This window comes from Coregonus lavaretus (genome assembly GCF_964263955.1).
Source record: "Coregonus lavaretus genome assembly, chromosome: 18".
Lineage (NCBI taxonomy): Eukaryota > Metazoa > Chordata > Actinopteri > Salmoniformes > Salmonidae > Coregonus > Coregonus lavaretus.
The window spans coordinates 30,709,076-30,723,771 of NC_140005.1; the positions used below are offsets into that span (position 1 = coordinate 30,709,076).

Consider the following 14,696-nt stretch of genomic DNA (forward strand, 5'->3'; position numbering starts at 1 on the left):
AATAAGAAGTAATTAGGTATTTTATGATGTTTCCACTGGATCAGAGCATTACAATTTTCCCATTCATGCCGAGTGGTGATCAATAGGGAGAGAGCTGGAAAATTGTTCAAATACATTGAGGAACTATTGTCATTCTCAACGGATAATAAAGACAGACTTTGTTTACTTGCTGTTTAAGGTGAAGAAAAAAATACTTTGAGAAGCTCCACAGCTCATTAGTGGTGGTGAGTTAAGACAATCAGAAATACTATCAGACACATTTATGGCCTACATTTGCGCACAGGCCAGGTAGCCTAGGCCTACTTCTACATGCGTAATCAGGTGTGCGTCCTTATTCAACGTTGACAGGAGCGCTCCAAACATAAGACAATGAATAAATTGACAAAACTCGTAAATGGAATGAAATAACCTGAAACTTGTTTCTCACAAGTGTAGCATGGGTTGTGAGCGCTACAAACAACGTGTCCGTGGTGAAATAAGTAATGGGGAATTGATAGACACTACCAATCAAAGGGCAAACAATTCACATAGTTTATGAAACCATGAATGCGCACGAAATGGCGGGAGAGAGCGCATTCAGGAGAGATACTGTAAGTACCTTGTGCATCTTAGCCACACTCCCTTTTTTCTTGGACCGTAGCATCCCCGCAGCCTCCTCAATGGATTAGTCCACTGAGACAGGTGTGAATCAGACAGGTGTCTCGTGTGCCAAAAAAAAAAAATCTCTGTCAATCAACAGCCTATACCAAACAATCGACAAGTCGACTAAATGGGGTCAACCCTACTCTGTTTCCATCTGACAGTTTGTCTGTGTTTCTTCTGTGTTTGTTTCCAGGAGCTGAGAGAGGACAACGTGACTCTGATGGATACCAAAGCCATGCTGGAGGAGCAGCTGGGAGCTGCCAGGGGGCGCTGTGACAAACTACACGAGTTGGAGAAGGAGAACCTGCAGCTGCGGTCCAAACTGCACGACATGGAGATGGTAAGAAGTGCAATAGGGATTGGTCCGTTTGTCTGCCCATCTGTGTGCGCTATATGTCAGTGTATGCTATATGTCAGTGTATGCTATATGTCAGTGTATGCTATATGTCAGTGCAGTGTGTGTATACAGTGCATTCGGAAAGTATTCAGACCCCTTAACTTTTTCCACATTTTGTTACGTTACAGCCTTATTCTAAAATGGTTTAAATAGTTTTTTCCCCTCATCAATCTATACACAATACCCCATAATGACAAAGCAGAAACAGGTTTTTAGAAATTTCTGCAAATGTATTTTAAAAAAATAACAGATCACATTTACATAAGTATTCAGACCCTTTACTCAGTACATTGTTGAAGCACTTTTGGCAGCGATTACAGCCTCTAGTCTTCTTGGGTATGACTCTACAAGCTTGGCACACCTGTATTTGGGGAGTTTCTCCCATTCTACTCTGAAGATCCTCTCAAGCTCTGTCAGGTTGGATGGGGAGCGTCGCTACACAGATATTTTCAGGTCTACCAGAGATGTTCGATCGGGTTCAAGACCGGGCTCTGGCTGGACCACTCAAGGACATTCAGAGACTTGTCCCGAAGCCACTCCTGCGTTGTCTTGGCTGTGTGCTTAGGGTCGTTGTTCTGTTGGAAGGTGAACCTTCGCCCCACTCTGAGGTCCTGAGCGCTCTGGAGCAGGTTTTCATCAAGGATCTCTCTGTACTTTGCTCCGTTCATCTGTCCCTCGATCCTGACTAGTTTCCCAGTCCCTGCCGCTGAAAAACATCCCCACAGTATGATGCTGCCAGCGCCATGCTTCACCGTAGGGTAGGTGCCAGGTTTCCTCCAGATGTGACGCTTGGCATTCAGGCCAAAGAGTTCAATCTTGGTTTCATCAGACCAGAGAATCTTGTTTCTCATGGTCTGAGAGTCCTTTAGGTGCGAAAGAAAGAGTCTTGGTGGTTCTAAACTAATTCCATTTAAGAATGATGGAGGCCACTGTGTTCTTGGGGACCTTCAATGCTGCAGACATTTTTTGGTACCTTTCCCCAGATCTGTGCCTCGACACAATCCTGTCCCGGAGCTCTACAAACAATTCCTTTGACCTCATGGCTTGGTTTTTGCTCTGACATGCACTGTTAACTGTGGGACCATATATAGACAGGTGTGTGCCTTTCCAAATCATGTCAAATCAATTTCATTTACCACAGGTGGACTCCAATCAAGTTGTAGAAACATCTCAAGGATGATCAATGGAAACAGGATGCACCTAAGCAACATTTTGACTCTCATAGCAAATAGTCTGAATAATTATGTAAATAAGGTGTTTCAGTTTATTTTTTATGGGGTATTGTGTGTAGATTGATTAGGGGGAAAAATTTATTTGATCAATTTTAGAATAAGGCTGTAACGTAACAATGTGGAAAAAGTCAAGGTGTCTGAATACTTTTTCGAATGCGCTGTAACTGTGTATATGTTGGTGTGTGCGTCTGACTCACCCTGCTGTCCCTCTCAGGACCGGGACACAGATAAGAAGCGCCTGGAGGAGTTGATAGAAGAGAACATGCTGCTGGAGATCTCTCAGAAACAGAGCATGAACGAGTCTGCCCACCTTGGCTGGGAGCTGGAGCAGCTTGCCAAGAACAACGACAACATTGACAGTAAAATCACACACACAACACACATATGCATACACACACACACACTAAACATGTGTAGGTTTTTCCCCAGCTACATCACTTTGAGTTGTGGTCCTGTATGGTTCAGTTCGTAGGTTCATTTCCCGGGGCCACCCATACGTAAAATGTATGCACGCATGTAGTCCCTGTAGTGTCTGCTAAATTGTATATATTATATTATATTATTCTGCTGACAGCCAACACGTATAAATCCTCTTCCATTAGTGGCTGATGGAGAATTTGGACGGAAAATACTGAAAAGTCAAAATCTCATTGACTCCTGCCAGAGCTTGTGGTGCAACCTAAATAAGAAATTCATTTCAAACACTATGCTGTTGATACTTGAATTAGAGAGAAGAGTTCTGTGTCATATTTTCTGTTTGATTCGAGAGGGTGAACAGTGCAATAGATTGGCGCTACAGGTCTTTGCATTGGTGTGTGTGTGAGGGATTATATTTTGGCCTCTGTGTTGAAGTTAATGTTTCACTCTGTAATGTCAGAAAGGTAATATAGTGACTCAGCAGCTGGCTCAGCTGTTTCCCTCAACCTCACATTTATCACAGTGAAGCACCTGATCCTCTAACTGTCAACACATGGATTATATAAATCTACACACAATACTTATAATATACAAATCTACAGTGTGTGCTATGATGTGGCTGACTCAAACTTTACATGCACATTCACACTCAAAACGAAAATGTATATTATGCAAGCAGCCAAAGCTGCTCTCTCAAAATCACTTCCAGCCACTATTCTAAATAAATAAACACATACTTATGATCCCAGTCTCGTACTGTACAAGTACACAAATGCATTGGATAAATCAAGCTCCCTCTCTTCCCCCCCTGTGCAGCGCGCAAGTCGTTTGTGTTTGAGCTGAACGAGTCTGCGTCAAGCCGTCTGCTGAAGCTGGAGAAAGAGAACCAGGGTCTGCAGAGCACTATCCAGGAGCTCAGAGAGGCTTCCCTAAGTCTGCAGGAGGGCCGGCTACATACCCTGGAGCTGGAGAGTGACAACCAGGGCCTCCGCAAGAAGGTACTGTACAGACACGCACACACACTGATTGCACACATACACACAGATAATGTAGACAGACGTGCTCACACACACACACACAGACAGACTTGCATACATGCACGATCACCCACTCTGATGCACGTACGCACAGGGTTGGACACACACACTTTGAATACAGAAAGGAAGCATGCAGAAGGTACTGTATGCTGGTCCCACATACTTTATAGATTGACAGTCTGTGTGTTGTGGGATACAATATGCTGGTCCCACATGCCCTATATAGTTAGTCTGCAGTATGCATTGCAGTATGTTTTGTGATGCAGTTAAATTAAAGCATGCTGGTGGGAGCAGAGCACCGTATACCAAATGCAATCTTTCTTTCTCTAGTATTCGGCATTGGCCCAGCACCGGTGTGGATGTTTTTAATGTACTGTGCATTAGGAAAGTATTCAGACCCCTTGACTTTTTCCACATTTTGTTACGTTACAGCCTTATTCTAAAATTGATTAATTTGTTTTTTCCCCTCATAATTCGTTTTTTACCCACACAATACCCCATAATGACAAAGTGAAAAAAGGTTTTTAGAAATGTTTGCAAATATATTAAAAATAAAAAACTGATATTACATTTACATAAGTATTCAGACCCTTTACTCTGTACTTTGTTGAAGCACCTTTGGCAGCGATTACAGCCTCGAGTCGTCTTGGGTATGACGCTACAAGCTTGGCACACCTGTATTTGGGGAGTTTCTCCCATTCTTCTCTGAAGATCCTCTCAAGCTCTGTCAAGGTTTCTTCAGAGATGTTCAAGTCCGGGCTCTGGCTGGGCCACTCAAGGACATTCAGAGTCCCGAAGCCACTCTTGCGTTGTCTTGGCTGTGTGCTTAGGGTTGTTGTCCTGTTGGAAGGTGAACCTTCGCCCCAGTCTGAGGTCCTGAGCGCACTGGAGCAGGTTTTCATCAAGGATCTCTCTGTACTTTGGTCCGTTCATCTTTCCCTCGATCCTGACTAGTCTCCCAGTCCCTGCCGCTGAAAAACATCCCCACAGCATGATGCTGCCACCACCATGCTTAACCATAGGGATGGTGCCATGTTTCCTCCAGACGTGTGACGCTTGGCATTCAGGCCAAAGAGTTCAATCTTGGTTTCATCAGACCGGAGAATCTTGTTTCTCATGGTCTGAGTCCTTTAGGTGCCTTTTGGCAAACTCCAAGTGGGCTGTTGTGTGCCTTTTACTACTGTAAAGGCCTGATTGGTGGAGTGCTACAGAGATGGTTTTCCTTCTGGAAGGTTCTCACATCTCCACAGAGGAACTCTGGAGCTCTGTCAGTGACCATCAGGTTCTTGGTCACCTCCCTGACCAAGGCCCTTCTCCCCCGATTGCTCAGTTTGGCCGGGTGGCCAGCTCTAGGAAGAGTCTTGGTGGTTCCAAACTTATTTCAGTTAAGAATGATGGAGGCCACTGTGTTCTTGGGGACCTTCAATGCTGTGTAATTTTTTTGGTACACTTCCCCAGATCTGTGCCTCGACACAATCCTGTCTCGGAGCACTACGGACAATTCCTTCGACCTCTTGGCTTGGTTTTTGCTCTGACATGCACTGTCAACTGTGGGACCTTTACAGTTGAAGTCGGAAGTTTACATACACTTAGGTTGGAGTCATTAAAACTTGTTTTTCAACCACTCCACAAATTTCTTGTTAACAAACTATAGTTTTGGCAAGTCAGTTAGTTCATCTACTTTGTGCATGACATAAGTAATTTTTTAACACTTGTTTACAGAACGATTAATTCACTGTATCACAATTCCAGTGGGTCAGAAGTTTACATACACTAAGTTGACTGTGACTTTAAACAGCTTGGAAAATTCCAGAAAATGATGTCATGGCTTTAGAAGCTTCTGATACGCTAATTGACATCATTTGAGTCAATTGGAGGTGTACCTGTGGATGTATTTCAAGGCCTACCTTCAAACTCAGTCCCTCTTTGCTTGACATCATGGGAAAATCAAAAGAAATCAGCCAAGACCTCAGAAAAAAAATTGTAGACCTCCACACGTCTGGTTCATCCTTGGGAGCAATTTCCAAGCGCCTGAAGGTACCACGTTCATCTGTACAAACAATAGTACGCAAGTATAAACACCATGGGACCACGCAGCCGTCATACCGCTCAGGAAGGAGACGCGTTCTGTCTCCTAGAGATGAACGTACTTTGGTGCGAAAAGTGCAAATCAATCCCAGAACAACAGCAAAGGACCTTGTGAAGATGCTGGTCGAAACAGGTACAAAAGTATCTATATCCACAGTAAAACAAGTCCTATATCGACATAACCTGAAAGGCCGCTCAGCAAGGAAGAAGCCACTGCTCCAAAACCGCCATCAAAAAGCCAGACAAATATCATTATTTTTGGAGAAATGTCCTCTGGTCTGATGAAACAAAAATAGAACTGTTTGGCCATAATGACCATCGTTATGTTTGGAGGAAAAACGTGGCAGCTTGCAAGCCGAAGAACACCATCCCAACCGTGAAGCACGGGGGTGGTAGCATCATGCTATGGGGGTGCTTTGCTGCAGGAGGGACTGGTGCACTTCACAAAATAGATGGCATCATGAGGAAGGAAAATTATGTGTATATATTGAAGCAACATCTCAAGACATCAGTCAGGATGTTAAAGCTTGGTCGCAAATGGGTCTTCCAAATGGACAATGACCCCAAGCATACTTCCAAAGTTGTGGCAAAATGGCTTAAGTACCACAAAGTCAAGGTATTGGAGTGGCCATCACAAAGCCCTGACCTCAATCCTATAGAACATTTGTGGGCAGAACTGAAAAAGCATGTGCGAGCAAGGAGGCCTACAAACCTGACTCAGTTACACCAGCTCTGTCAGGAGGAATGGGCCAAAATTCACCCAACTTATTGTGGGAAGCTTGTGGAAGTTTGACCCAAGTTAAACAATTGAAAGGCAATGCTACCAAATACTAATTGAGTGTATGTGAACTTCGTACCCACTGGGAATGTGATGAAAGAAGTAAAAGCTGAAATAAATCATTCTCTGTACTATTATTCTGACATTTCACTTTCTTAAAATAAAGTGGTGATCCTAACTGACCTAAGACAGGGAATTTCTACTAGGATTAAATGTCAGGAATTGTGAAAAACTGAGTTTAAATGTATTTGGTTAAGGTGTATGTAAACTTCCGACTTCAACTGTATATAGACAGGTGTGTGCCTTTCCAAATCATGTCCAATCAATTGAATTTACCACAGGTGGACTCCAATCATGTTGTGGAAACATCTCAAGGATGATCAATGGAAACAGGATGCACCTGAGCTCAATTTCGAGTCTCATAGCAAAGGGTCTGAATACTTATGTAAATAAAATCGAAATCTGTTTTCGCTTTGTCATTATGGGGTATTGTGTGTAGATTGATGAGGATTTTTATTTAATCCATTTTAGAATATGGCTATAACGTAACAAAGTGAAAAAAAAGTCAAGGGGTCTGAATACTTTACTTTACGATCTCTCACACATACTTCTGACATATGCTTTCATATTTATGACCTCTTTGCTGTGGATTGATGAATTTCATCAATTTTGTGTTTGTGCTTTCTATCATGATTGTCATCCATTTTGTGTCTGCTTGTTTCCTACGTTTCTTCCCTAGCTGGAGCGTCTGCAGACCCTGCTGGACCAGGAGAAGCAGACCACCCAGGACATGGAGGGTCTTGGGGAAGATCTGCTCAAAGACAAGCAGAAACTGGATAAGGCTCTGGAGACACTGCAGGCAGACAAGGACAGACAGGTACACACTGTACTTCTAACCTTACACATGCGAAATGCACCACTGATTGTGTGTGTGTGTCACCCTGTCATTGGTGGTCCCTCTTATGTCACTGTTATCCCACCTGACTGTCTTTATGCGTGTTCCCCAGATCTCCGAGCTGGAGCAGGAGAAGGAGCACCTGAGCCAGGCGGTGAGCTCCCTGCGTCAGCGCGCCCAGGCCGACAGTGAGGCTCGGGTTAGGGAGGTGGAGACTGAGAACCGCGTCCTCCACCAGACCATCACCGACACCGGGTCCAAGCTGGCCCGGCTAGAGGCCCAGGGCAAGCAGTCCATTAAGGAGCTGGAGACACTGAGGGAGAGGGGGGAGCGCTGTGAGGAGCTGGAGAGGGAGACTGCACATCTGGAGAGGAGTAAAGAGCAGCTTCAGAGGGAGGTGAGGGAAGTCTTTCTTGCACTCGCACTTGTTTTGCCATATTTGCAGCTATTTTTGAATAATGTTTTACTTGCAGTGATTGTGGGTTGCAATCAGTGAATTCAACTTAGGTAAAACAACCACATATCACAATCATTGCAACATGACTAAACTGTAAATGTAAACATAGGTGGCGTCTCTGAAGATCACGTGTGACCGGGCCGAGGCCCTGGAGAGAGACAATGCCAGCCTGGAGCAGGACAACCGGAGGCTGAAGAAGCAGGTGGACACGGCCCAGAACATCAGCCTGCGCCTGGCCACTCTGGAGAAGGACCACAGCCTCCTGGACCAGGAGAACCTGGAGCTCCGCCGCACCGTGGAATCTCTCCGGCCGGCCGCCGTGCGCCTGGCCCAGCTCCAGCAGGAGAATGGGGAGCTAGAGAGGGAGAGGGAGGAGCTGGCTCGGTCCGTGGAGGAGCTGAGGTCCCAGGGGAAGAGGGCGGAGAGGCTGGAGCTGAGCGTCAGCAGCCTGGGTCTGGAGAACCAGAGGCTCCAGCAGAGCCTGGACAACAGCTCCACCAAGATCCAGGGGCTGGAGAGGGAGCTGAGGCAGACCGAGGCCGAGACAGGGGGGCTAAGAAGGGAGCTGGAGGAGGTGTGCCTGGCGGGGAAATGCCTGGAGGCAGTGGAGAAGGAGAAGAGGGGGCTGGAGCAAGAGCTGGGCCAGTCAGAGAAGGTATGTCTGTGTGTTATGTGTAAACTGTAGTTGTTGTCTTACGTACTCCTGAATTAAATTAAATTAAATTAAATTGCAGGAGAGGAAGCAGCTGGAGAAGGAGGCACGGAGGCTGTGGCTGCAGCTGGAGGTGAAAGAAGGGGTGCTGGAGGAGAGTGCTCTGAGGCTGGCCTCCCTGGAGAAGGAGGGCATCACCAAGGAGAAGGAGCTGGAGAGGTTAAAGGAGGCGACTGGGAAGGTCAAAGAGCTGGAGAGGGAGAACAAGGAGCTGCAGAAACAGGCAACCATTGACAAGAGGACCCTGGCCACACTCCGAGAGGTATGTATGGGGAAGGTCTGAGGATAATATAGGCTACAGTAGATTGTAGAGAAATACATGTACTATGCAGTATAAAATATAAAACGCAACATGTAAAGTGTTGGTTTCATGAGTTTAAATAATAGATTCCAGAAATGGTCCATACGCACAAAAAGCTTATTTCTCTCAAATGTTGTAGACAAATTTGTTTACATCCCTGTTAGGAAGCATTTCTCCTTTGTCAAGATAATCCATCCACCTGACAGGTGTGGCAAATCAAGAAGCTGATTAAACAGCATAATCATTAGAGGTACACCTTGTACTCGAGACAATAAAAGACCACTCTAAAATGTGCAGTTTTGTCACACAACACAATGCCACAGATGTCTGAAGTTTTGAGGGAGCAGGCAATTGGCATGCAGACTGCAAGAATGTCCACCAAAGGTGTTGGCAGATAATTGAATGTGCATAAGCCGCCTCCAACGTCGTTTTAGAAAATTTGGCAGTACGTCCAACCGGCCTCACAAATGCAGACCACGTGTAACCTCGCCAGCCCCACATTGTAATGGAAATTTGAATGCATAGAGATACCGTGACGAGATCCTGAGGCCCATTGTCGTGCCATTCATCCACCGCCATCACCTCATGTTTCAGCATGATAATGCATGGTCCCATGTCGCAAGGATCTGTACACAATTCCTGGAAGCTCTAAATGTCCCAGTTCTTCCATGGCCTGCATACTCACCAGACATGTCACCCATTGAGCATGTTTGGAATGCTCTGGATCGACGTGTACGACAGCATGTTCCAATTACAGCCCATATCCAGCAACTTTCACAGCGATTTGAAGAGGAGATGGACAACATTCCACAGGCCACAATCAACAGCCTGATCAACTCTATGCGAAGGAGATGCCGCGCTGCATCAGGCAAATGGTGGTCACTGACTGGTTTTCTGATCCTTCCTTTTTTTGTAAGGGATCTGTGACCAACAGATGCATATCTGTATTCCCAGCCATGTGAAATCCAGAGATTAGGGCCTAATGAATTCATTTCAATTGACTGATTTCCTTATATGAACTGTAACTCAGTATAATCTGTTGCATGTTGCATTTATATTTTTGTTCAGTGTAGATGTACCATACAGTACATGCAGTTCAAGTAGAAAAATAAATGCAGGGTGCCGATGATTGGATAAAGATTAGTTTGATATAAATTGTGGATCATACCATGAGAGATTAGTATTCTGTGCATACTCTGCTTATGTCAATGGGCCTCTAAAAGTGCAGTAAGGGTTACAGTAGCCTGTCCGTATAGTGGATGTACAGCGTGTTTCAAGTACGTATCTAGATCTGCATTTCTGCTACAACTGCCTCTCTAAAACTGTTTGGAAGACAGGTCAGTAGAGTCAGGGTTATATTGTGTGTATTCTGTCCTGTCCAGGACCTGGTGAATGAGAAGCTAAAGGTGCAGCAGCAATGGAACGAGTTGGAGACACTGAGCCACGAGCTGGAGAAGATCGGCCTGAACAGAGAGAAACTACTGCAGGAGGAGCACAGCTGTGAAGACAAGTAAGAGGCTTTACACTGTCTACCAGCATGCATCACACTAACTACATCTACACTGTACCACCATGCCATCACACTAACTACATCTACACTGTACCACCATGCCATCACACTAACTACATCTACACTGTACCACCATGCCATCACACTAACTACATCTACACTGTACCACCATGCCATCACACTAACTACATCTACACTGTACCACCATGCCATCACACTAACTACATCTACACTGTACCACCATGCCATCACACTACTAGTGTCTCAGACCCATAACCACGAGTAGGCCTCAATACCCTACCCTCATAATACTGCAGGCATTTTTTTTGTATTTTGTAACAGGTATTTTGTATTTATAGCATTTGTTTGTGTGCTGAAGTGCTTGTGAGAATGTGTGCCCAATGTCCACTTTGGATGAGGAACAGGGGGCATATTGGTTTTGAGTTGTAAAGCTCAAAGTAAAGGGGCTTTTCTTGTTAAGCCAGAGTTATTTGCTTTAATGGATTCTGCCCAAGCTCCTTACCGACCTCCTGTGCCAGGTATAGTGGGTGAGTCCTGGTTTCTGTTCAAACCGGTGTTTCATTTCTTTCTCTCCAGCTTTATTTCGCCATCTTTTATTTAGGCTCTATTTTTATTGTGTGGTGCAGTGGTGGCATGAACACGTGTTTGACTCAAAAGTGTGTGTGTGAGCGATCTCCAGCAGCACGTTTGCAGTGTTCTATTACAACCATTTTCATAAGACTATGGGGAAATTACAGGGGAAAGATTGTTTCCTTTCCTCTGTGTCTTGCAGCAATTTAATTTTCTCTGGAATTTTCCCTGGAGAGCAGAGGCGTTCTAGAATCTAGTCATGCTGGGTGAGGTAACATACAGTGACAGGGAGCACCATACCTGGGTTCAAATAGTATTAGTTTTCTTTCAAATATTTTGAGCGTTTGATTGAGCCTGCCTGGGGTGCCATATGGGTGAGGTTGTACACTTTTGGGACTATTCCATTGGTTCAATTGTATCAGACAAGTTAAATCAAGCGCAGCTAAAGTATTTGAATGAAAAAAACTAATACTATTTGAACCCCAGGTCTGGTGAGGCAAACAGCAGGACAACACTGTGGGAATAGCTGAACTGTACACTCCTTTGAACTCCAGCCTTTCTGAAGGGAAAATCTATGAAATAAGACACTTTGAAAGACTTGTATTGCCCCAAAGGAGGGCCTCTTCTTGAGGGTTTTTCTTCAGTCTCTGAGGATGTTTTAAGAGGCACCTCTCAAGGTAAGAGCTAGAGACCCAGGTGGGTGTCACCCAGGGGGATTGGATTAAAAAGCAAAGACATTCCTTCTCCAGCTGTTAGTGCTCAATGAAACCCAAGCTGCCACTAATCAGTTAACGTCAAAGAAATTCACCACCCTGAGTTACATTTCTACAGCACTTAGTAATCTCATGTGCACTGCACACTCATGATGATATTGGGTTCCACCTCTTGTGGCAAGGGTTTTTCAGTCCAAAGCTAACACAGTGACTCCTCCTTAGTACAGATTAAAGTAATAGGGTTGTAAAACTTTTCAAAATGACCTCCGCATGCAAACCTCTGTCTCAAACGCGATATCCCATAGTATTACTCTAGTCTTTCCTAAGTGAAGGCTTGATAACTGCCACACATGCAGTCTCTCACTCTTGGTATTAGAAGAAATAAGGTACAATAAATGGTACATTCAGCCTCAAAAACATAAGAAAATGCACATCGTTCTGCAGGAATTTCTATTATGTTTGATCATCATGGGACTTAAATAAAAGCCCCACGTTGCTGATTAATTTGAATCACAATGAATTAATTTGTGTCTGGGACTTTCTATTGGCCTTGATATAACATTTAGACATACTGTTTGCCTGTCTCTTTGCCCCCTCAGTAAGTTCAAGATCTTGGAGAGTAGGATTGAGTCAACGCTGAAGAAGACTCTGGAGATCCGTGAGGAGAAGATTCAGGGGCTGGAATCTCGACTGGAGGAGTCTAGTAGTCTCAACCAGCAGCTACGCACAGAACTCAGCACCGTATGTACCTATACGCCTCTGTTATTCACTCACACACACGTGTACATACTCAAACATATTTGGAGCACACACATCGTCTACTAATCATACTCTTGCACATACTCATAGTCTTTCTCACACTTTCACTTTCACTCTTACTTCTACTCTCTTTTATGTCACTTTTTCACTTACAATCTTTTTGCTCACACTGTTGTCCTCTGTGTTGTGGTGATCAGGTGAAGAAAACTCTGGAGGCTCTGAGACAGAGGCAGGAGGAGGAGGAGGCCCACTCCCAGACCCAGAGCTCCACACAGCAGGCTGCAGGTCAGGGCCAGAGCCAGGGCAGGCCTGGTCAGGAGAAGTGGGAGACAGAGACGAGAGAGGCCACCGCGGATCTCCTCAAACTCAAGGACCGCCTCATCGACATAGAGAAGAACGTGAGTGGGAATGGAATGGATGATAAAGGAAGGGATAGAATTAAAAGGGTGGAATGTTTAGTTGACCATCTGCCAAGGACTTCTTCCTGTAGATCCCTCAACCCATACAGTAAATGCTGTGAATGCTTAGAACATGAGTAGCAAAACAGCTACTATTGTAACTGTCAAAACATACTGGCATATGCAAGCATCTGGCAAACTGTTATACAAATGGTATATTGTCCATGTTTAATCTTACCTAGATGCCTTTCCCTTCAGAATGCAACCCTGCAGACAGAGAAGCACCTTCTGAAGGAGCAGCTTAGACAGCTGGACACCCAGAACAGTCAGCTGAATGCCCAGACTATGGCCGTACAGAGGCAGGCTGCTGTACTGCAAGAGCAAAACACGGCCCTGCACACACAGACAGCCAAGCTACAGGTACTACAATACATACTACAGGGGCTCTGCTCCAACATGTTCTCACAGCTACTGTGCTTCTCTCTCTGAACTTGTAAACAACTCTGGCTGTTTTTGTTTCTCACCCCTCACATTTATACATTTGCGTGCAGGTCAGGTAGGCTATGCCAACTTCTATGCGTAATCAAGTGTGCATCAGTACTCAACATTGATAGGAGCGCTTCAAACAAAAGAAAAAATACATTGACAAAACTCGTAAATGGAGAGGGCCTCACGAGTGGCGCAGTGGTCTAAGGCACTGCATCACAGTGGTAGAGGCGTCACTACAGACCCAGGTTCGATCCCGGGCTGTATCACAACCGGCCGTGATCGGGAGTCCCATAGGGCGGTGCACAATTGGCCTAGCGTCGTCCGGGTTAGGGGAGGGTTTGGCCGGGGGGCTTTACTTGGCTCATCGCGCTCTCCTTGTGGCGGGCCGGGCGCCTGCAGGCTGACCTCGGTTGTCAGGTGAACGGTGTTACCTCCGACACATTTGTGCGGCTGACTTCCGGGTTAAGCAGGCGGGTGTTAAGAAGCATGGTTTGGCGGGTCATGTTTCGAAGGACGCATGACTTGACCTTCGCCTCCCGAGCCCGTTGGGGAGTTACAGCGATGAGACGATCGAAATTGGGGAGAAAAAGGGGGTAAAAATATCAAATAAAAGAATAGTGAATGAAATGAACCAAAACTTGTTCCTCACAAGCCTAGCATAGGTTTTTAGCCTCGCAAACAACGTGTCCACGCCATACTGACAATGAGAACGCTAAACAACTGTAATAATAACATATTGAATGCATTAACAGAATTTACCGTAACCAAACAAACATTGTACATTTAGAAAAGATGGGGATTAATGGTAAATGTACTACTGGTGAGATATGTAATGGGGAATTGATCAAAGGGCAAAGAATTAACACAATGAAGTTATGAAACAATGAATGCGCACGAATTGGCGGGAGAGAGCGTGTTCTGGAGAGAGAGACATGCCTTGTGCATCTTAGCAACACTCCCCTTCTTCTTGGACTGTCCACTGAGACAGGCGCTATTCAGACAGGTGTCTCGTGTATAGGGCTGACCCCATTTAGTCGACTGGTCGATTGTTTGGTCGATAGGTTGTTGGTCAACCGACATTTCTTTAGCAAATTTTTTTTAAATATATAATATCATGGTTTACAAGACACCCGTCTGATTCGCGCCTGTCTGAGTGGACTGATCCATTGTGGAGGCTGTGGGGGTGGCACCGTCCATCACTCTAAGACGTGCTACTGAAATTGTATATGGTTATATTACATAAGAATAATGGTGCAACACTAATAAAAACAGTATATATA

At 45.0% G+C, this 14,696-nt stretch overlaps 1 protein-coding gene across 1 annotated transcript in view; it reads left to right on the forward strand.

The window, feature by feature from the left end:
- The window catches only part of LOC311146125 (protein Daple-like), a 78,973-nt gene that overhangs the window by 39,000 nt on the left and 25,277 nt on the right, over positions 1-14,696 (forward strand). The window contains exons 11-21 of the mRNA XM_084182600.1: positions 836-982; positions 2,486-2,630; positions 3,505-3,686; positions 7,331-7,468; positions 7,599-7,883; positions 8,053-8,598; positions 8,678-8,917; positions 10,339-10,466; positions 12,370-12,511; positions 12,727-12,927; positions 13,186-13,347. Coding sequence (XP_084038726.1) covers positions 836-982; positions 2,486-2,630; positions 3,505-3,686; positions 7,331-7,468; positions 7,599-7,883; positions 8,053-8,598; positions 8,678-8,917; positions 10,339-10,466; positions 12,370-12,511; positions 12,727-12,927; positions 13,186-13,347 — 2,316 coding nt within the window. The remainder of the gene's footprint in view (positions 1-835; positions 983-2,485; positions 2,631-3,504; positions 3,687-7,330; positions 7,469-7,598; positions 7,884-8,052; positions 8,599-8,677; positions 8,918-10,338; positions 10,467-12,369; positions 12,512-12,726; positions 12,928-13,185; positions 13,348-14,696) is intronic.